This window comes from Lontra canadensis, unplaced genomic scaffold (assembly GCF_010015895.1).
Source record: "Lontra canadensis isolate GAN:19392208 unplaced genomic scaffold, GSC_riverotter_1.0 scaffold81, whole genome shotgun sequence".
Classification (NCBI taxonomy): domain Eukaryota; kingdom Metazoa; phylum Chordata; class Mammalia; order Carnivora; family Mustelidae; genus Lontra; species Lontra canadensis.
This window is the reverse complement of record NW_022631075.1, coordinates 240,955-264,504: the sequence shown is the minus strand read 5'-3', so window position 1 is coordinate 264,504 and position 23,550 is coordinate 240,955. Positions and strand designations below refer to the sequence as shown.

The window sequence follows — 23,550 nt, the reverse complement described above, 5'->3', positions numbered from 1 at the left end:
TGGAGCTCACAGAGGTGCTTCAGGGCCTCTGAGGCTTGGAAGACAACTTACCTCTAAGCCCAGGATCCTCATTACCCCAGATCTTTTAGTTCCTCTGGCAACTTTCCTCTAAAGTTTGTTTGTTTTAGTAATCTCTACACCCACTGCATGGCATGAACTCACGATCCTGAGATCAAGAGTCAACACACACTCCTCCGCCTGAGCCAGCCAGGTGCCCCCTCTCCATCAGCTTTCTATTGACAGACATCCTCCTTCTCCTTCTTTCCTTTCTGAAGGCTGCCACTTCTCACTGTCGTGAGCCTGACTCTCCCACACACTACACGCAACAACTTGGCTGGGCGATGGGAGCTGAAAGCCAAGTGTGCACGGGTTGCTCTGGGAACAGACATCGGTCCTACAGGTGTCTCTCTGTCCTTGAGGTTGAGACAAGTGTCGGATATGAAATGGATCGACCAAAAGCATTATACGAAATGAACACTCATATTTCTGTACTGGGTACTAGGATACAGGGATAAATAAGAGTGGATACTTTTCTTTCCTTGTTTGTTCAGTAACTCCATGTGCTGAACGGAGCAAGTACACAACAAGGGATAGCATATAAGGCGATCAGCTAATCTTTCAGCAGAAACTTAGCAGGCCGGAAGAAAGTGGCGTGATATATTCTAAGCACTGAAAGGAGAAACTTATAACGAAGAATACTCTACCCGGCAAGGTTATCATTCAGAGTTAAAGGAGAGATGGAGTTTCTGAGAAAAATAAAAGTTAATGGTGTACTTGGGTGGCTGAATCCGTTTGGTGTGCGGACTCTTGGTTTCAGCTCATGCCATGATCTCAGGGTGGTGAGATCAAGCCCCTCATCAGGCTCCGTGCTCATCAAGGAGTCCACTTGAGATTCTTTCCCCTCCCTCTTCCACCTTTCTACCGCCACCCCCCAGCTCTCTCGCCCTCTCTCATTCTAAAATAAATAAATAAATAATCTTAAAAAAAAAAAAGTTAAAGGAGCTCCTCACCACCAAACCAGCCTTCCAAGAACTGTTAAAGGGTCTTTAAGCAGAAAAGAAAAGGACATAACTAGAAGTAAGAAAATGATGAAAAAAAACGTCACTGGTAAAAGCAAACATGTAGTAAAGGTAGTATAGATCAGCCACTTATAAAGCTCGTATGAATATTAAAAGACAAAAGTAATAAAGTTAATTACATCTAAAAATTAATTCAGGGACACAGACCTGTACCCCTGGGGATAAAAATATATGTTTATAAAAAGTAAAATTAAAAAAAAAATCCAAAAAAAAATAAAAATTAATTCAGGGATTCACAAAAAGATGTAAAATATGACATCAAATACATAAAACGTGGAGAAGGAGGAGTAAAAACATAGTGCTTCTAGAATGTGTTTGAACTTAAGTGACCATCAACTTAATACAGACTGCCATATATTAGGATGTGAGGTATGAACCTCATGGTAACCACAAACCGAAAGTCTGTGATAGATACACAAAAAAGTAAAGATAAAGAAATCCAGGAATAACACTAAGAAAGTCATCTACTAACAAGGGAAGTGAGCAAGAGAAGAAAAAGGGTACAGAAAACCAGAAAACAATGAACAAAATTGGAAGTAAGTGCTTATGCATCAATAATTGCTTTCAAAGTAAATGGTCTAAATGCTCCAATCGAAAGACTAGGGTGGGGGCGCCTGGGTGGCTCAGTGGGTTAAAGCCTCTGCCTTTGGCTTGGGTCCTGATCCCAGGGTCCTGGGATCGAGCCCCGCATCAGGCTCTCTACTTGGCACGGAGCCTGCTTCCTCCTCTCTCTCTGCCTGCCTCTCTGCCTACTTGTGATCTCTGTCAAATTAAAAAAAAAAAAAAGAAAGAAAAAGAAAGACTAGGATGACTGAACGGATTTTTTTTTTTAAAGACCCATCTATATGTTGCCTACAAGAAACTCACATCAGACTTAAAGACACATACAGACAAAAAGTGAATGAATGGAAAATATACTCCATGTAAATAGAAGCAGAAAAATAAAAAAGCACTGAGGTAGCAGTACTTACATCAAACAAAACAGACCTTAAAAGAAATAGTGCAATAAAATGGGGTGCCTGGGTGGCTCAGTGGGTTAAGCCTCTGCCTTCGGCTCAGGTCATGATCTCAGGGTCCTGGGATTGAGCCCCGCATCAGGCTCTCTGCTCAGCAGGGAGCCTGCTTCCCCTCTCTCTCTGCCTGCCTCTCTGCCTACTTGTGATCTCTCTGTCTTTCAAATAAATAAATAAAATCTTTAAAATTATATATATATATACCCAATAATGGAGCACCTAAATATATAAAGGAAATATTGACAGATATAAAGGGAGAAAGTGACAGTAATACAATAACAGTAGGGAACTTTAACACCCCATGTACATCAGTGGATAGATCATCCAGACAGAAAATCAGTAAGGAAAAAATGGCTTTGAATAACACATTAGACCAGTTGGGCTTAACATACATATACAGAACGTACCATCCCAAAACAGCAGAATACATGTTATTTTCAAGTGCACATGGAGCATTCTACAGGATAGATCCCATGGTAGGTCACAAAAGAAGTCTCAATAAATTTAAGATTGAAATCATAGCAAGCATTTTTTTCCAACCACACAGTTTGAAACTAGAAATCAGTTATAAGAAAATAAAACAGGAAAAAACACAAATATGTTGAGGCTAAACAACATACTACTAAACAATTAATGAGTCAATAAAGAAATCAAAGAGGAAATCAAACCATATCTGGAGGCAAATGAAAATGGAAACAGAGCAGTTCAAAATCTTAGGGACATAGGAAGAGCAGTCCTAAGAGGGAAGTTTATAGCAATATAAGCCTACCTCAAGAAACAAACAAACAAAAGTCTTAAATAAACTATCTAACCTTCCACCCAAAGGAACTAGAAAAAGACAAAGTCCAAAGTTGGTAGGAGGAAGACAATAATGAGAATGGAAATAGATAAAATAGAGACAAAAAAACAAAACACAGTAGAAAAGTTCAGTAAAACCAAGAGCTGGTTCTTTGAAAAGATAAACAGAATTGGTAATCCTTTAGCCAGACTCATAGAGGAAAAAGAAGGAGGGAGGGCTCTAATAAAATCAGAAATGAAAGAGAAGCTACAACTGACACCAAGAAAATACAAAGAATTATGGGACGCTACTAGGAAAATTATAGGCCAATAAGTTGGACAACCAGGAAGAAATGGATAAATTCCTAGAAACAAACAGTCTTCTGAGACTGAATCAGGAAGAAATAAAAAATCCAAACAGACCAATTAGTAGTAACAAAATTCAACTGGTAATCAGAAACCTTCCAGCAAATGAAAGTCCAGTACCAACTGGCTTCACTGGTGAATTCTACCAAACATGTAAACAAGAGTTAATAGCTATCCTTCTCAAACTATTCCAAAAAAGAGAAGAGGAAGGAAAGCTTCCAAATTCATTCTATGAAGCCAGCATAACCCAAAAACCAAAATCAAACAAACAAACAAAAAATTATAGGCAAATATCCCTGATGTACATAGATACAAAAATCCTCCACAAATATTAGCAAACTGAATTTAACAATACATTAAAAAACTATTCACCATGGTCAAGTGCAGTTTATTCCAGGGGTGCAAGGGATCATTCATTTAATATCTCCAAATCAATCCACATGGTAGAGCAAATAGGCAAAATGAAGGACAAAAATCATAAGATCATCTCAATAGATGCAGAAAGAGCATTTGACAAAATTCAGCATCTATTCATGATAAAAACTCTTGACAAAGTGAATTTACAGGAAACATACATACCTCAGCATGATAAAGGCCATACACGACAAACCTACAACTAACATCATGTTCAATGGTGAAAAGCTGAAAGCTTTTCCCCTAAGATCAGGAGAAGACTAGAATGTCCATTCTTACCACTTTTATCCAGCGTAGCACTGGACATGCTAGCCACAGCAATCAGACATAAAAGGCGTTGAAATCAGTAAAGAAGAAGTAAAGGGGCACCTGGGTGGCCCAGTGGGTTAAGCATTCTGACTGTTGATTTTGGCTCAGGTCATGATCTCAGGGTTAGGAGATCAAGCCCCGTGTTGGGCTCTGAGCAGGCTGTGGAGCCTGCTTGGGATTCTCTCTCTCCCTCTCCTTCTGCCCCTCCCCAGTCCATGCATGTGTGCTCTCTCTCTCACTATCAAATAAATAAATAAATAAATAAATAAAATGTTTAAAAAAAAAGATTCTCTCCCTCTCCCTCTGCCCCTACCCTCCCATTCTATCCCTCTCTCTCAAATAAATAAATAAATACATCTTTAATAAAAGTAGCAGTAATCTCTTAGACATCAGCCTTAGCAACATTTTTCTAGATCTGTCTCCTCAGACAAGGGAAACAAAAGCAAACATAAATGATTGCGACTACAGCAGAGTAAGCTTTTGCACAGTGAAGGAAACCATCAAGAAAACAAAAAGGCAACCTACTGAATGCAAGAACATATTTGCAAATGATACAGCTGATAAGGCGTTCATATCCAAAATATATAAAGAACTCCTGCAACTCAACACTAAGAAACAAAACAAAACAAAAAACCAAATAATCTGATTAAAAAATTGCCAGTGGGCCTGAATAGGCATTTTTCCAAAGAAGGCATCCAGATGGCCAACTCAACATCACTTGGCATCAGGGAAATGCAAATCAAAACCGCAAAGAGATATCACCTTCCACCAGTCGGAGTGGATAGGATCAAAAAGGCAAGAAGTCACAGGTGTTGAGGATGTGGAGGAAAGGGAAGCCTTGTGCGCTGTTGGTGGGAATGCAAACGGGTGTAGCTGCTGTGGAAAACAGCATGGAGGTTTCCTCAAAACATTAATAACACAAATATCATATGATCCAGTAATCCTACTGCTCGTTATTTACCCAAAGATGTTGAAAACACTAATTCAAAAAGATCTATGCACACCTATATTTATTGCAGTGTTATTTATAATAGCCAAGATATGGAAGCAACTTAAGTGTCCGTCAGTAGAAGAGATTGTGGTATATATATGCAATGGAATCATAGCCATGAAAAAGAATGAAATCTTGCCATTCATAACACCGTGGATGGACCTAGAGGGTATTATGCCATGTGAAGTAAGTCCGAGAAAGACAAATATCATAGGATTTCACTTATATGTGGAATCTGGAAAACAAAAGAACAGGGGCGCCTGGGTGGCTCAGTCAGTTGAGCGTCTGCCTTTGGCTTGGATCATGATCCCAGGGTCCTAGGATTGAGCCCTGCATCGGGGTCCCTGCTTGGTGGGGAGCCTGCTTCTCCTTCTCCCACTCCCCCCGCTCATGCTCTCTCGCCTCTCTCAATTAAATAAATAAAATCTTTTTTTTTTTAAAAAAAAAGAACAAATAAATCAGAAGCAGACTCATAAACACAGATAACAAAAATGGTGGTTACCAGAGGGGAAGGGATGGAGGGACAGAGGAAATAGGTGAAGAAGATTAAGAGGTACAAACTTTTGGGGCGCCTGCCTGGCTCAGTCGGTAGAGCACGTAACTCTTCATCTCCGGGCTGTGAGTTAGCCCCACATTGGGCATGGAGCCGAATTAAAAAAAAAAATAAAAGAGGTACAGACTTTCAGTGATAAAATAAATAAATCAGAGGGATGAAAAATACAGCACAGGGAATACAATCAGTAATATTATAATAATTTCACATGGTCAACAAATGATCACTACAGTTCTCATGATCACTTCACATTTTGTAATGTATATAATTGTGAAATTACTATGCTGTATACTTAAATCTAATATTGTATGTCAATTGTACTTCAGTTTATTTTTACTTATTTATTTAAAGATTTTATTTTATTTATTTGACAGACAGAGATCACAAGTAGGCAGAGAGGCAGGCAGAGAGAGAGGAAGGGAAGCAGGCTCCCTGGCAGAGAGCCCGATGTGGGGCTCCATCCCGGGACCCTGGGATCATGAACTGAGCCAAAGGCAGAGGCTTTAACCCACTGAGCCACCCAGGCCCCCTGTACTTCAGTTTAAAAAAATAAAAAATACACTAGAAAGTGTAGAAGCCCCTTGGTGGCTCAGTCAGTTGAGCATCCGACTCCTGATTTCAGCTCAGATCATGATCCCATGATCAGCCGTTACGATCTCAGGGTCATGAGATTGAGCCCAGCCTCTGGCTCCGTGCTCAGTGGAAAGATTGCTTGAGAGTCTCTCTCCCTCTCCCTCTGCCACACCCCTGCAACTCATGTGTGTGCTCTCTCTCTCTCTCTCTAAAATAAAAAAATAAATCTTTAAAAAAAATGAAATGTACGGTTTAGTGGTTTTTGGTATATTTACAGCTATGTGCAACCATTACCACAGTCAATTTAAGATTTCTAAAATTTTTTTAAAGTTCTATTTATTTAATTAATCTCTATCGCCAACATGGGACTAGAACTTACCATCCTGAGATCAAGGGTTGCACCAAATCCAAAGTGTGTGTGCCCGGGGCGTGGGATCCCCACACTAACAACAAGGAGAAACTGTCTGACACCAGCTGGGTATCCTGCAATGTAACTCACTTTCACTTGACTCTAACCTCCGCGAGATAGCAACAGATTCCACAGGCTGAGGACGGAGTCCTACAAGATGCCCCCCCCTCCCCTGCCAACTCTAGATGCTAATCATAAACTCAGGTGTCACCTGCGCATCTGACGGACCAGCTGTCGATTGCAGGTTCCAACGCCCCTTTCCTGGGGTTCGATTAATTTGCTGAAGTAGCTCACAGAAATCAGAGAAACATTTTACCTATTAGACCCCCAGTTTATTATAAAAAGCTATAACTTAGGAAAAGACAGATGGAAGAGACGCACAGGGCAAGGCACGGGGAAGGGGCTCAGAGCTCCCATGCCCTCCAGGGTGCCACTCACCCAGCACCTCCTCGTGTTTACCAGCCCAGAAGCTCTTAGAACGTTGTCCTTTTGGGTCTTTGTGGAGGTTTCATTACGTAGTCACAGTTGATTAAATCACTGGCCATCGACCATTGACTCAACCTCCAGGCCCTCTTCCCTCCCTGGAGGTTTGGGGGAGGTACTGAATGTTCCATTCCTATATGGTTGGATTCCCCTGGGAAGCAGCCCCCATCTTAAGGGCTTTCCAGGGGCGCCTGGGTGGCTCAGTGGGTTAAGCGTCTGCCTTCGGCTCAGGTCATGATCCCAGGGTCCTGGGATCGAGTCCCAAGTGGGGCTCCCTGCGGGGAGCCTGCTTCTCCCTATGCTCCTGCCACTCACCCTGCTTATTCTGTCTCTCTCTCTCTCTCAAATAAAGGGATAAAATCTTAAAAAGCGGGGAGGGGCTTGCCAAAAGTCTCCTGTTTAACATAACGAAAGACACAAAGCTCACTCTTACCACAGGAAATTCCAAGGCTTTTAGGAGCTCTGTGCCTTGGAACAGGGTCAGAAACTAAATATATATTTATTATAAATCACAATATCACATATGGTGACTCTGTGTTTAACTGTCTGAGGAACTGCTTTCGAGAGTGGCTACGTCGTTTTATACCCGTACCCGCAGAGTCTGAAGGTTCTCATTTCTCTGCGTCCTTGCCCAGTGCTTGTTATAGTGTGACTTTTTGATTACAGCCATCCTAGTGGATAGAAAGTGTTATGTCATTTTTCCCTAATGACTAATGATGTCAGAGCACCTGGCCGGCTCAGTCGGTAGAACATGCTGACTTTTGATCTCAGGGTCCTGAGTTCAAGCCCCACTTTGGGCCTAGAGCTTGCTTAAAGAAACAAAGAACAGGGACACCTGGCTGGCTCAGTCGGTTAAGCATCTGACTCTTGATTTTGGCTCAGGTCATGATCTCAGGGTCATGGGGGTGCCTGCTTAAGATTCTCTTTCGTGAGATCTCTACCCCTCCCCCACCGAAAGAAAACAAAATGAAGTCCCAAGGACTAATTATGTTGAGCTTCTTTTCATGGGCTTGTTGGAGACTGGCATATACACCTTTGGAGAAATGTCTGTTCAAGTCCTTTGCCCATTTGTAAGGCAGGTCGTTTATATTTTTTTTCGTGGTTGAGTTTAGGATTCTTTATATATTCTAGATACTGGACCCTTATGAGATATTCACTTGCAAATATTTTCTGCTGTTCTGTGGGGTGTCTTTTAAAAAGTTTTTTATTTATTTGACAGAGACACAGAGAGAGAGGGAACACAAGCAGAGGGGGTGGGAGAGGGAGAAGCAGGCTCCCTGCAGAGCAGGGAGCCTGATGCTGGGCTCGATCCCAGGACCCTGAGATCATGACCTGAACTGAAGGCAGCCGCTTAACAACTGAGCCACCCAGGCACCCCTGTGGGTAATCTTTTTACTTTTCCACTAGTCCCCTTGAGGCCCAAAAGTCTTTAATTTTGATGAAGTCCCATTTCTCTATTTCTTGTTTTGTTTCTTGTGCTCTTGAGTTCAAATCTATGATTTCAGTGCCAATCAATATTCACTGAGTACCTTCCATCTACCAGAAACTAGGGGTACTGTGGTAAATAAGACAGACTTGGTCCCTGTCCTCATGGAACGTCAGGCTCATGGTGACAGGGGAAAGAGTGGTCTGCTAACTGCTGGCATGGTTTCCTCCAGTGTAATAAAGACTATGAAAAGGGGCAACATGAGTGAGGTTCTAACATAGGCTGAGGGGCAAGGAAGTCCTCCCCAAGGTGGTGGCTAACATCTGAAGGATGAGCGGGAGTGGGCCAGGTGAGGAGGGCAAGGAATAGAGGGAAAAGTGTTTCTGGAGAGGGAACAGCATGTCGGAATCCCAGAGCTCAGAAGAACATGGCTCTTCGAAGGATCATCGAGGATGACCGTGTGGCTGGAGCAGAGGGAGGGAGGGAAAAGGGTGGGAAGGGGAGAAGGGAGAAAAGGACTTGGGGAGGGAACATAGAGCAAGAAGAAAGGTTTGCTGAGACTTCAAGCTGGTAAACGCCGGCAATCAAAGCTGTAGGAGGTCGTGGGAGACTAGAGAAGGAAGTTTCAAGGAGTAGGAAGTAGCCAACATTGGCCCGTGAGGCCAAGAACTGAATTAAGATAACGACTTGCCTTTGGCAGCTGGAGGGGGGGTGTCATCCCTGGAGATGCTCGTGGAAGCACTAGAGTTGGAATGATGGTGGTAGAAAGCAGAATGCAGAGGGCTGAGGAGAGATGAAGAGGTGAGGAGACAGAGAAACAGAGGGGAGGAGACCTCCCCTTGGAGAGGCTTGGCTGTGAAGAGGAGAGGGAGAGCCATGAGACTGGGCCAGAAGGTGGGGGGAATGGGAGTGACTTAGGCCTGTTTGTCCCCCCAGGAGCCTGCCTTCTTAATAAGTGTTTATTACACTGAACCACACTGATGGGGAGCTTGGAGGTACGGGAGAGGGAAAGCTGGGAGCATTAAGCCCTGGGAGGAGCCCGTGCGGAGAGCTAGTGTCCCATCCCGAGAGGAGACAGGCATCGCCTTCCTTCAAATGAGCAGAAATAGGAAGGAGGTCTTTGGAGGCCGGGTGTGGAATGGTGGGTAGGGGGATGGAAGGGGGCACTTGTGTAGGTAATAGGGTCAGCAGACGAAGGACTTGCAGGCTTTTATTCTCCTCAGAGGTCTTCGGGTTTAGCCCTGACTCCGGTTTATGTCTTTATCCAGAAACCGTATCTCACCTACTTTGCGTTTGGTGGGCCCTTCCTAACTCGCTGCTTTGACTTCTGTGGGCCCGGGGAACAAGCCTGCTCAGCTTGCTACGATTCTAAGGCCTGAGTATGTCAGCGGCAGATAACATCAGCAGAGGAAGCAACATCTCCTTTGAGGAATGGCGGAGAGACAGGAACCTGCAATCGGGGAGCATGCACTTTCGAGAGAGGTTAACAGGGGTGACCACAAGCCCTTTCCCGGACCACCCTCGCTGAGAAACCAGCTTGCCCACAATGGGGCCGCTGCACACCTCTGCATTTCTCCAAGCGGTGGCCCGTTTTCTCTGCAGCGCATGGGGGCTGCGTCTGTGTGATCTCAAACCCTCCGAGCCCCTCCAGGGAGACTGGATCGGTTCCCTCTCACTGGCAAGGAAAGTACGACTCAGAGGGATGAGGGACCCATAGTGGGCACTGGAACCCCGGTCAGGCCGAGTGCCATGCCCCCCAGTGGTTTTGAACCTCGATCCGGGGGTCACTGTGTGCTACCATCTGTTCATCCGGGCCTTTGCCACTTTTACACCTGGGGCCTCGAGGTAAGCTTCGAGAAGGCAAGTTCTAGGGTGGAAACAAAAAGTTTGAAAGCCAGTGCTCTCCACAGGGTTCTTGGAACTTCTCAGCTGAAGCCTGACTTTTCTCGAAGCGTTTGGCCAGAAACCTTTGCTTGCGTGATACTCAAACCCCTGACCCCCCAACCCCCGTTGTCACCGTGCTCCCTTGACACATCCATCCTCCTCCACATGACTGCCAGAGGGACTCCTCTAGAACCCCATCAGGTTTCTCCTCTGCTTGGAAACCTTCTGTGGCTCCTGGCTACCTTTAGGTTAAAATTTCTGTGCCTCTTTCGGCATGATCTACGAGGCCCTTAGTGATCTGAGCCCCCATCCACTTCTCCAGCTTTTCCCTTAATCACTCCCCAGCTCCCACCTTCCTGCCTAACCGGCTGACTTACATTTCCCGGTACTTGCTCTCTTCTCCTAGAAGTCCTCCTGTCCATCCTCCCGTCCTCCCAGAGGCTCTGCCAGGAGCCTCCCCCCAACCCCACCAACCAACTCCCACTCACCCCTGGAGCCTCAGATCAGACCTTATCTTCCTCTCTGGAAAGCCTTCCCTTATCTTTGGCCTGGGTCAGACCCCGCCCTGGTGCAGCACCGCGCCCCTCCCCCAGCTGCCATGCTCACCTGTCACAGCCCTGCTTCTGTCATTTTTTCTTGTCCCTTGCTCCACCAGAACGCAGATTTGTATCATCTGCCTAACTCCGTTTCGCTCCCCTGGAAAGCAGTTTCTTAGGGAATTTGTTCTTTCTCTTGGGGTGAGCATACCAGTCTTGCCTCAAAAAGCATACCAGAAATGCCAACGGCTTGATGTTAGGCATGGAGAGTTTTCAGCATGGGAGTTTGTCCCCTGCAGCCAAACCTCAATTTTACATGGAGGAGGTAGGCTAGGGACTATCACATGATGAGAACAATCTGTGGGAAGAAGAGCTGACTGCAGGAGAAATGAAGGAAAGCGCTTTCAGACCTTCCAGCTGACTTGGTTTTCTTGTTGGAAAAAGCAGGGCCGATGCCTGTCTCCGGTCTCCAGATCTGCTAATAGTTAATATGCTTAAGTTCAGACTTTTCCCATGAAGAGGAGACCTCCGTTCTAAGTGTCCTTTGAATGGTGGGCAAAGGCACAAGCCACTCTTCCCTCCAAGCCAGGAGCCCGCAGACCCAGCCATTTGGCAGGAAGGCCCTGTCCCAGCAGTCTCGGCCAAGCCCCATCACCAGCCTGGGCAGCTGTCAAGGGCGACTGGGCGTGGGGGCGGGAGGGGGGGGAAGCGGGGAGGACTGGGGAGGGCGGGGCTCCTGGGTGGCTCAGTTGGGCAAGCTTAAGCGTCTGACTTCCAATCAGGTCCTGATCTTGGGGTCCAGGGATGGAGCCCTGCGCAGCGGGGAGTCTGCTCATCCCTCTCCCTCTGCCCCTCCCCTCTGGCTCATGCTCACTCTCTCTCAAATAAATAAATGCTTAAAAAATACTATAAAATGGGCACAGGGATGGAGGGAGTTATGCCAAACGCTAATGCCAGCCGCCAGAATGCAGGAACCTTTCTCCCTCCCCCTTTCAAACACTGAACAAGTTCATTGAGAATGAAAAGTCAATGCTATGTCACACTGTGTAAATTTGTTTTAAGGTGCAGTTCCTAGAAACATGTGACAGGCTGAAAACATTGATAGGGAAGGTGTGGACCGTTTCATGGCTGAGAAGAAACTAATGGGTAATTAAGGGAAGGTCGGAACATTTCGAGCACAGAGGAGGTAATAGAGGGGGCAAATGGGACCGCCAGGCAGAGATGGAAACCTGTATGGATGAGCCCAGGGTAGTGTGTTTCTGGGCTTTCTGTGTTCTGTGATGACTGTTTCTCCCTGGTGTTCAAGGGCAGGGATCAGAGGGCTGGGGATACAACAGTCCATTGCAAGTGTGGCCCAAGCTTCTAGGGTTATAGCACTATTTTGAAAATGCACTGCTCTCTGGGGCACCTGGGTGGCTCAGTCGATTAAGCGTCTGCATTTGGCTCAGGTCATGATCCCAGCGTCCTGGGATCGAGACCCGATTCAGGCTCCCTGCTCAGGAATCTGCTCCTCCCCCTGCCAATTCTCTCTCTCTTGCTCATATTCTCTCTCAAGTAAATAAATAAAATCTAAAGAAGAAGAAGAAGAAGAAGAAGAAAGAAAGGAAGGAAGGAAGGAAGGAAGAAAGAAAAAGAAAATGCACTGTTCTCTAAGGCAGCACGAATCCCTAGCCACCAACTGCTTTCCCTCTTTTCAGCCAAAGTCAGCCCTCCTGTATTCTATCCGTTTCATACAATCTCTGAATGGGAGCCAGTTTCCAAACTACAACTTATATATTAGTTGTAATTAAAAAGCAATGCCCAGGATTAGAGCCCTATCTTGGAAAAAGCGTCCTTGGGTGTGTCTCACAGGAGGGCAGAAGTAAAGGTAAATTATATGACTCACCACAAAACATCAGAAATGTACATTTGGAGATTTTTTCCTTTTACTACCCCTCTGCCGGCTACAGACAATTCGTCTAGGATGAGACTTGTGCCGGAAGCGGGACCTAATTGTCTGAAAGGGTCGGGGAGAAAGGCAAACTGTGTGTCTCTACTCAGAGCCAAGGTGAATGCAGCTCCTTCCAGCTTGGCCCGCTGTGGGAACAAGGTCCAGAGCCACCCCGACCACTAGCTCAGGGCCATGGGTTGGTGAACTCTTCCCCCGGAATGTAGGAAGCTTCCGACACTCAATGGTTAATGAAAAAAAAAAAAAGTCACTCAAAGGACAGCTTTGTCATGTGAAAAGAAAACATACCCCGCTTTAATGTGCTTAAGAAGGCATCCGAGATACATTAGGAAAAAAACCGATAAATTCTGGACGTCTCAGGAGCAGGATGGGGGAAAGGGTGACTCTGCCCGCAGCAGGAGCGGAGGCAAGCCTACAGGCAGGCGCGTCGCCCCTCCCTATCCGTGCTCTCCAGTCTTAAGTCATTCTTCTAGCAAGTGCTTCCCAGTACACCCAGAGCTTCGGCCTGCCCAGAAACGTCTCCTGGAAGCCCAACGTTTCCTCTCCCAAGCAGGACCATCCCCCTATCCCTAACTCCTCAGTGCCCTAGTTTTGGGACTCGGCCCCAGGACAGCTGGGTCTTTGCTCTCTCTCGGTGAGGGTGTCCTGATCCCCAGGTCTCCTGGCCGGTGGCTGTAGGAGACCTGGGACAGGTACGCGTGACAAACCTGGAGGTGGTCCGCTGCTTGCAGGCACGGCGCACTCGGCTGCGGCAGGAGCTGCCGCGCCTTCGGGTGGGGCCCGAGACCACCCGCGACCGAAGCCTCGACCGCAGAGTCACGGTCCCTCCGCGCTCTTCAGTCTCTGTCGCCCTCAACGGTCCTGGAAGAAGGGGAACATTTGGCGGAGAAGGCCCTGAATTTGGACCACCCGGCTGCCCGTATAGTTCTTCTCCTTGCAAGGCGACGCCGCCGCTCTTGCCGGGGCCTCCACGGAGCTCGTGCCCACCCAGCTCGGGGTCCGTCGCGGCGCCCACGCGGCGCCGCCGCTGCTGTTGTTGTTGGCGTTGATACGCTCGCAGCCGCCCGCTGTCTCCCAGTCCTCGGCCCCCGACAGCTCCCGCAGGCTCTGGGGCGCGTCGGGCCGCAGGTAGTGACAGGCCCGGTGGCCGCTGTAGTCGCGGCGCGAGGGGTCGGCCCCCAAGGCTCCCACCAGCACCTTGATGACCATGTCGTGGCCCTGCAGGGCCGCCAGGTGGAGGGGCGTGAGACCGCCGCTGCCCGAGGCGCTCACGTCGAGCTGCAGGCCGCGGCGCTGGGCGAAGTCGTGCACCAGGATGAGCTCCTCATGGCACCCGTGCTTGGCCAACCAGTGCAGCACCGTGTAGCCCGTGATCGGGTCGCACCGCAGCAACAGGGCGGGCTCGGCTTCCAGCTGCTCCCACAGCACCTCGAGGCGGCCCTCGGCGGCCGCCAGTATCCACGCGTGCTCGTGGGGCTCCAGGCACAGCCCGCCGCCGCCCGGCCCGTTCGGCCCGGCCGGGGACGGCTCCTCTGCGCGCTCCTCCGACGGCCAGCCGGCGGGGGCCGCCCCCTGCAGCCCCAGCAGCTCCCGCAGCGCTCCCCGCCGGCGGCCGGAGCCCGCTGCCGAGAGCAGCATTGAGCCGTGGAGGAGAGGGTCCCGGGAGGGGGTCCCGGCGTAGCCCCGGTACCTGCCCAGGGTGGCGGCCTCCACTCTCCAGGGGCGGAGCTGCGGGGCGCTCCGCGGGCTCAGCGCGGTGGCGGCGAGGGAGGCCTTGGGCCCCGGGCTCGCGGTCCCTCGGGGCTCGGCCATGGTCCTGCCGCTGCTGCCGCGGCGCTTCCAGGGTCGAGCGTTCGCTGCCCTTCCCGGGCCCCTCCGGGAGAGGAACTGGCGCTGGCGTTGGGGAAGGAAGCGGCTTGAGCAATTGGGCTCGGAGGGAGGGAGTAAAGGAGGGGAGGGAGAGGGAGGGAGAGACCCGGCGAGCCGAGGGAGGGCCCCCGCGCGGAAGGTGAGGGGCGTGGAGGAGTGGGAGCTCCGAGCCGCGTCCCCGTCCCCGAGGCCAGTCCCTCTAGCGCCCCGCGGGGACCGACGCCACCTCCGCGTTCCCGGGAGGCGGGCGGCCCCGCCCCAAACGGCCAGGTGAGCCCCGCCTCCCTGACCGCGCGCGACGGTGTGGCAGGCGCGGGTGGGGGCGAGCGGGTCCCGAGCGCCCCAGGGCCGGGCTTCTCAGCATCCCCGCAGCTGCCAGGGTGAAGAGGCTCCAGGGCGCCCCCTCCCCGGCGGGCTGAGCTTGGCCGGCAGCCAAGGCCTCCGGGAGCGCGATCCTTGAGCTCCAGGGCGCTGGCTCCCCGCCCCCTTCCTTCGCCCTTCCTCTTATCTCCTGCACTTTGTCCCCGAGCAGCCTTTGTCCCGCCCCCAGCGTTCCGCCAGGCGGCCTGGGACTCAGGCTCCCCTGCCTTGTCCTTTGTATGGTCTTGACCCTCCCCACAGATCCTGGAGTCGCCCGGGATTCCTGCAGATGGACCCGAGACAAGGGGCCAGGCGGAAGCTATTGGGGGGGACTGGGAAAGGGTACTGGAAAGGGTCATCCCTTCTTTCGCGCGGGTCCCCGCTCAGCCCTCTGCCCTCTTCTCCTCTTTAACCTTTCCCCATTTGGCTCGAAGAAGCTGGCGCAGGTGAATCAGCTGCCACGGGAATGCTCAGCTCTCTTCAGCCCTCAGCAGGGATGTGTCCCTCTTGACTCCGTGAGGATATTTTACCTTATCCTGAGGGTGGCCTTCTCTTTGCTCTTCCCTTCCCTCAATACTCAGTAAGTGGTAGTTCTTGCCTCCTACCCCAACCACGTTAGGGAGCTCAGTTAGTGAGTGCCAGGGACCCTCACAGAAGATTCTCAAGTCAGAGAGGGACACAGCAGTGATTAAGGTGGTGTTTAGGAAGAGGACTCTGGGAGAGGCAGACAAGAAGCCAGGATACTGTTCCAACAGTCTAGGCCAAAGGCGATGAGAGTTGAAGCCAAGCCAGCCCACTCGGCTGGGCCCAAGTGTGACAGAAGCTATCAGAGACTTTCCTCCTTGGCCCTCAAATATTTTGCCCTAAATATCTTGAGCTTTCCTTCATGACAGCCTATGCATTTGTAATCAATGTTTGAACATTTTTTTTTAAAGATTTTATTTATGTATTTGACAGAGAGACAGCGAGAGAGGGAACACAAGCAGGGGGAGTGGGAGAGGGAGAAGCAGACTTCCCACTGAGCAAGAAGCCAAATGTGGGGCTCAATCCCAGGACCCTGGGATCATGACCTGAGCCAAAGGCAGATGCTTAACGACTGAGCCACCCAGGCGCCCCTGTTTGAACATTCATTGTGGGCCAGACCCTGTGCTAGATGCTTTATATGTATGTTAACACTTTCCATCCTCCCCGCTAAGTATTATTGCTGTCTCCAGTTTACGGAGAGGTTTAGTCCACTTGCTCAAGGTCACCCAGCAGGAAGTAGCAGAGCAGGTCTGTGTGACACCATAGCCTTTGTTCTGGCACTGAGGGAGCCCAGAGGGACTGGCATTCACTCAAGCCAGGCTTATCAACTGCAGATCACTCACACAAGCCCCAAATTCCAGCACAAGAGAGGGACTCTCCCCGACCTGAGCATATCTTGAAGTCGCCCTCCTCTTTTAGAATGTCCTCCCTCAGAGCTTCTGTCTATGGAAGTTCTCCCCATCCTTCAAGGTTGGCCTCAGCTCCCACCTTCTCCAGTGTGACTCCTCCAATGACCACAACCCAGAGTGATCGCTCTCCCTCTCCCTCTCTTTCTCCCAGCCCGGCTGCTGGTCTTCCTTCTCCAGCCCCCAGCACAGACTGCCCTATGTCTCTTCCCTTGCTCTGACACGCCAGCTCCACTCTCAACTCTTGGATGACTGTGTCATACTATCCTGGTGCCCCTGGTAGGTGCGGGAGAACTAGCTATTGCCTTGTTCTGGTTTGGCCGCATGGGAAGCCGTGATTGTGTGTGCATGTGAAGGGGGGCGCTGTGTGTTGGTGTGTTGGGGGGGTACATCTGCAGCCGCAGCGTCCGTGCCCACGCCCACATCCCTGCCTCAGACCGTACCCGCGGGACCCTGGAAACAGCTCCCTGATTGGTTTCACTGGTTCGTAAAAAAGAAGATAGGGATCTCGTAGTTGTTTCCCTGAGCCAACTAGCTAAAGCCACCTCCTGGCCTTTGCGGACTCCTCAGCGACCAGACCCAGGCCCAACATGGGCCTCAAGCTTTCAGGCTTTCATTTTCAAAATGATCCCTGACTGACAAGCAGCTACTTCCGTTGCTCTGGAAACTCCCCTCCATAACCCCAAATTTGTAAATACCAAACCACACACATGCATACACACTTCCAGAATATGCAAACAGCTGCAGCAATGTTTTTTTTTTTTTTAATCAAAGTGCCAGCGTGGAGAATGCAGGATGGAGGAATGCTTGGACTCTTAATTTTCCTCACCACTAAGCAAGCATGTCCCTTCCCTATCAGCACTAATAATATCTCTCGTTCCAGTCCAAAGACCGCGAAGGCAGTGGCCGGACCAGCACCACATACCTATGACGCACGCGCCTTTGCTTAGCTCTGTTGCCAGAGACTCGAGCCCTGGTACCTCCCTAGGTCACCAGTTGCATACGCGGGTCCCCAAAGCCACCACACCCTGTCTCTGTTCTGGTAGAGAGGGTCTCTGGAATTTCAGAGCTGGGTGTGGGGTAGAGGATGCAGGAGGCAGAAAGGACAGTACTGACCGTCCCCCCTCCAAAACGAAGATGCCCATCACCTTGAGGTGGCTGTCCCCTCCCAAGGGAGTGGGGCAGAAGTCCTTCAAGCCCTTGGAAATAGTCTCCCCCAAAGGTGCATGCGGGGTGTCTATTTGGAGTGTCTGTTTGCATTTCAAATGCGATGCCTGTTGTTTCTTCCAAATAGCCTCTCTGATGTACTTGTGGGTTCCTTTACAGATCCTGGACTATATGAACTCAGACTTCACGTTTCGTTGGTCATTTCTTCATTTTTCAGATGTGGTTTAACTGTCAGAAAGGATGGCAGGAGGCAGAGAAACTTAAAGCCCAAGTGTTAGGCATACATTGAAACGCAGTCTCAGTGAAGAGAGGCTCGTGTATCTTATTAGAAGTCAATGGGGAGTGATAATTGATCTGCAAAAAATGTAATTTGCACGCAACTTATCAGGAACATGTTCCTCGGGGGAAGCCAAAGGCACATGCATCTTTGGTTCTCAGTGGCATTTGCCAGTGAGGCTTATGGATTTAGAACAATCCACGAGTGCAGAACAGGCAAGCAAGAGGGGAATATGTGAAATGTGGGAAGGAAAGTCCCTCGGCTTCTATAATCCTTGCTGATGGAGGAAACAGGGAACATTCTTGAGGTTCTAGATATAAAATCGGATTTCTTTCTTCCAGAAACCAGTGCTGATCTCATCATGTGACTCTCAATGAAGGAGAAAGCCATGAGAGAAAGCTCCTTTCCCACTGAGCGAAAGAATGTGTGGCTGTGTGTAAATGTGTGTGTGAGTGTATGCCTGAGTGTGTGTTCGTGTGTGTGCACACACTGCCGGGCATAACTGTCTCTGGTTGTCATTTTCCCTTTTCTGCGTGTCAGGGCTTTACGTGAGGACACCCCTGGGGAAGGTTTAACGTTCTGAATACCTTTTCCTTGGCTGATAGAACAAATCACTTAAAAACACTTTAAAAATCCTTTCCTAGTACTTTGGAATTACCTCCCCCTACCCCAGTCCTTCAGTAAAGTGGCATGTACTTTCTAGAAAAAAAGCTGTGAGCTTACTCCGGGATCAGGGTAAGCTTGCAACAGGAGAAGGTGTTAGGACCGGGCTGACTTCGTGAACGATGGGACCAGGGTTTTTCAAAATGGCTGAGGAGAAAGGGGCTTGCAGGGAGCAGAAAGAAATCTTTCGGCCCTGGTGCAAACAGGAAACTTCCTAAAACTTGGGCTGCGGGGTGCCTGGGTGGCTCAGTCATTTAAGCGTCTGCCTTCAGCTCAGGTCATGATCCCAGGGTACTGGGATCTAGCCCCTCATCAGCTTCCCTGCTCAGTGAGGAGTCTGCTTCTCCCTCTGCCTCTGCCCCACCCCTCTGCTCATGCTCTTTCTCTCTCTCATAAATGAATAAAATATCTTTTGGGGGGAGGGAGTGGCAAAGCAAGGTTTATTGAGTGATAGCAAAGTGATAGTTCAAAGCTCCCGAGGAGGAAGGGGACCTGAGAGGGTTGCCCTAAAAAAATAAAAAACCTTTAAAAAATTAGTAAATAGTTAAAAAGAGACTCAGGCTGCAATAGCTTATCTGGATTCCACGTGTCAGGCATGGGCCCTGGAGTGTGACAAGAAAAAAAAAATTCCAGTGCTCATTATACTGCTCCTACTGTGGCAATATTACATCCCAGAAAAACCTGAAGCATTACCATGTGGAGACACACGAGGGCGCTCTAACCAACTAGTGCTCCAGCGAACCAGAAAGGTCTTCCAGATGTCAACCTGGGAGGAAAGAAGCATTTGCAGGTCCTTTGTCCATGTGGATTCAGGTTTTTACCCACGTGGCTCACCGTGGGTCCTTAAGTAGATGCCAAGAGGGAGGTGCTAGCATCAGGGCCTGTGGGGAGAAGGCCGGGGTGCCATCTTGAAGAGAATGGGAACAATCTGGAAAGAGAAGGAGGATGGTGAACAGAACAAAGTGAGGGGTAGGCTTCTGTAATATGTAAGGCTTGGAATAATAATCCCTTGTGATTTTCAGAGTGCTTTCATCTTTCTTTCTTTCTTTGACAGAGATCACAGTAGGCAGAGAGGCAGGCAGGGAGAGGGGGGAAGCAGGCTCTCTGCTGAGCAGAGAACCTGATGTGGGACTCGATCCCAGGACCCTAGGATCACGACCCGAGCCGAAGGCAGAGGCTTTAAGCCACTGAGCCACCAGGCACCCCTGCTTTCGTATTTCTTAATGATCTCTTCGACCCAGGCAGCAAGGCTGTGAGGTATGTGGCAAAGACAGTACTTACATCCAATTCACACAGAAGACTGAGAGAGGTTAAGTGACCTGCCCAGAGTCACGCAACTCAAAAGTGGTGGGGCAGGGTCTGTGCTCCCTGCCTCCATAACATGCTCCCTTCCTGGGGTCTGGTGGGCCGAGGCAGCTGACAGCATCATTGTGTAGTGCAGGAATGTTATCTGTGCTGCCTTCTGGCTTCTGTTTCTAATCCAGACAGCCCATGCCACAAATCACCCAATGGAGCCCTCCTTAGTAATAATGGTGACAGCTTCCTGCTGGTCCTGAGCGCTTGGGTGCCTGGCAGGTCCCGTGCTAAGCATTAAACGTGTGAAATCATATGTGAAAGCTCATAGCCATTCTATTCCCAGCAGCCGAAAGGTCAAAACAATCCCAGTGTCCAACAGGTGAGTGGATAAACCAAATGTGGCAGATCCACGAAGTGGAATATTATGTGGTCGTCACAAGGAATGAAATCATGACACATGCCACAACATGGAGGGACCCTGAAAACATGAGGTTAAGTGAAAGAAGCCAGGCACAAAAGACTGCATACTGTCTGATTCCCTTTATGCAAAATGTCCAGAAGAGGCAAATCCATAGAGACAGAAAGTAGGTCAGCGGTGGCCAAGGCTGGGGGTGGGGTGGGGCGGAGACAGGAAAGGACTATTGGGGAATGACTTGCTGACGGGTACAGGTTTCTTTCTGGGGTGTCCAAAAGGTTCTGGAGTTAGATCGTGGTGATGATTGTATAACTGTGTGAATATATGAAAAATCACTGAGGTGCACACTTTGAAAGGGTGAATTACATGGTATGTGGATTATATTTCAGTGAAGTTGTCACCAAAAAAAGTGCATTCTCTCTCTTAATCTTTACAAGTCTAAGAGGTGGAGACTAGTGAGAAATTGAGGCCCAATGAAAATAATAACGTGGTCACATTCACTCAGCTAGGAAGTGTCAAGGGAACCCATCCAGCTTGGCTTGCCTGCAAGGCTCATGCCTGTGATCAAGTCTCCCTCGGAGACAGGATGCTGTTAGGGCCAACACTCCCTGAGGACCTACTATGTGCCAAGGGCATTCCATTCATGATCTTGCTGATGCTTGAAACAAGGTAGATACTATGAAAGTAGTAGTCCTCCAACTTTTTCTTTTTCTTTTTCTTTTACAGAGAGAGAGGCCGTGTGCACGCGCACGAGTCAGGGTGGGGGGCAGAGGGAGAGGGAGAGAGAGAATCCCAAGCAGGCTCCACGCCTAACATGGAGCCCAATGCCGGGGTCAATTTCACGATCCCAAGATCATGACCCGAGGCAGCCGAAATCAAGAAGTCAATGCTTAACCAACTGAGCCACTCAGGCGCCCCACTCTCCCAAATTTTGATTGCACATACCTCGAATGAAAATATCCTGAGCCTGTATTCCCCACATTTGAGTGTTTTATAATTTCAAAGCGATGTGTGTTACTCTATTAATATACAATGTATATTAGAAAGCCTACACAAAAGGGATATTTTCATGGATGAGACAGGATGAGATAAACTGATTTCAAATAACTTAAACTTTTTATGTACTTAGAGTATAAAATTGATTTTTACTGTCACTACAATGTTATCATTAATAAAACTTTTCACAAGAGAATGTGATTGTGTATGCTTCATTTTTTAAAAAAGATTTTATTTATTTATTTGACAGACAGAGATCACATGTAGGCAGAGAGGCAGGCAGAGAGAGGAAGGGAAGCAGGTTCCCCACTGAGCAGAGAGCCCGATGCGGGGCTCGATCCCAGGACCCTGGGATCACCACCTGAGCCTAAGGCTGAGGCTTAACCCACTGAACCACCCAGGCGCCATGTATGCTTCATTTAAAAAAAAAAAAAAACTTCAGCTTAGGGGCACCTGGGTGGCTCAGTCCAGTGAAGTGTCTGCCTTCAGGTCAGGTCATGATCCCGAGGTCCTGGGATCGAGTTCAGCGTCGGGCTCCCTGCCCAGCGGGGAGTCCACTTCTCCCTCTCCCTCTGCCCCTCCTCCTGCTTGTGCTCTCTCACTCTCTCTAAAATAAATAAATAAAATCCTTAAAAAAAAAAAAACAACCAGACCTCAGCTTAATGCTAATATAGCTATGCAAAGGTGTCATTCTGACCTTAGTTAATTTCAGCACTTTGCCTCAGGGGCTGTCATAGATGAGAAAGATACCAGCCGCCAACAGAAGGCAAATTCCACTGGCTGGACTTAATACATCATGATTCTCATTTTTCAATTCCACCCACCAATTATGCAATGGTTTTTGATAAAAATTCAGCTGACAAACGGTCACCTTTTCTGACGTCCATCATTTGTTCTTGCCAACCAGTCAGCCTCCGTTGCGCTTTTGTGTTTTTAACAAAGGTCTCCCAAACCCACAAAAACTCTACATTGGAAAGATTTTAAACCAGGGCAGAAAATTTCAGTCCCAGGTCTGTAAGTGTGCAGATACAAGAGGTTTTATAGGTATGCAGCTTACGTCATTTTGGGCAATAAAATTACATAACAGTGAAAAACACATGTATCCCTTTTCCGAATGTCCTCTCCGTGTACTGAGTTTCCTTCCAAAGCGGTTACTTTTTCACCCATTGATAAAATACCAGTTTAAGGGGCACTTGGGTGCCTCAGTGGGTTAAGCTGCTGCCTTCGGCTCAGGTCGTGATGATCTCAGGGTCCTGGGATCAAGTCTCCCATCGGGCTCTCTGCTCAGCAGGAAACCTGCTTCCCTCTCTCTCTCTCTGCCTGACTCTCTGCCTACTTGTGATCTCTGTCTGTCAAATAAATAAATAAAATCTTTAAGAACAAACAAACTAACAAATAAAATATCAATTTAACCTTGAATAGCTAGATTGGATGTGCTTATTATTATTTTTTTAATGTTCACTGACTGCCATAGGATACCAGGGAAGAAGTCAGTAAATTCGAAACAGGTTATCTTTGTGGGAAAGGAAAGCGTATCTTTTAGGTTGAAACTCTTTTAAGGACTTTGTCACAAAATAAACAGTCAGCCTCTGTGTGGTACCAAAGTGACAATGGTAGTATCATTCTCTACCTTGTTACAAAATAGAACACTGTAAAGATTTTACTATGTATCAAAAGATCTAGTTTCTGTACCATACTGAATGACCCCGGTAACACTTTGCATATTTCAGGCTTCAGTATCTTAGCTGAAACAGCTTGCCAACTTTCTCAGTAAACTTACCTTGAAACTTACCCCACCTTTTGGAAAAAGTTCCTGTCAAAGCAGCACTACTGTATTTCCAGTTTTTCTATAAGATATTTTTAAAAATTAGGGGATACCTGACCAGCTCAGTGGGTAGAGCATGTGACTTGATCTCAGGGTCATGAGTTCAAGCCCCATGTTGGGCGTGGAGCCTACTTAAAATTTTTTTTTTAAATAATAAAATAAAGAGACGCCTGGGTGTTCAGCAGTTTGAGCATCTGCCTTCAGCTCAGGTCATCATCCCAGGGTCCTGGGATCCAGACCCCCATCGGGCTCCTGCCTGCTTCTCCCTCTCCTCCCTGCTCGTGCTCTCTCTCGCTCTCTCTCTATCTCAAATAAATAAATAAAATCTTTAAAAAAATAATAAAATAAAATAATTAAACCAGTCATTTTTTAAACCAGTTATGTTTTGATCAAATTACATCTTTCTCTTTATATATTTTTTATGGATTTATAGTAGTTTTTTGTGGATTTCATTAATGAAACAGAGGCTAGCAAATACAAAGCTGCAAATG

The 23,550-nt window shown here is 48.3% G+C and overlaps 1 protein-coding gene across 1 annotated transcript; it reads right to left on the bottom strand.

Annotated features, from left to right (window-relative positions):
- Positions 1–13,000: 13,000 nt before the first annotated feature.
- Positions 13,001–14,805, bottom strand: SOWAHD (sosondowah ankyrin repeat domain family member D). Its single transcript, XM_032882282.1, has one exon. The coding sequence runs from the start codon at positions 14,571–14,573 to the stop codon at positions 13,614–13,616; it is 960 nt and encodes a 319-aa protein (XP_032738173.1). The 5' UTR covers positions 14,574–14,805; the 3' UTR covers positions 13,001–13,613.
- Positions 14,806–23,550: the final 8,745 nt, after the last annotated feature.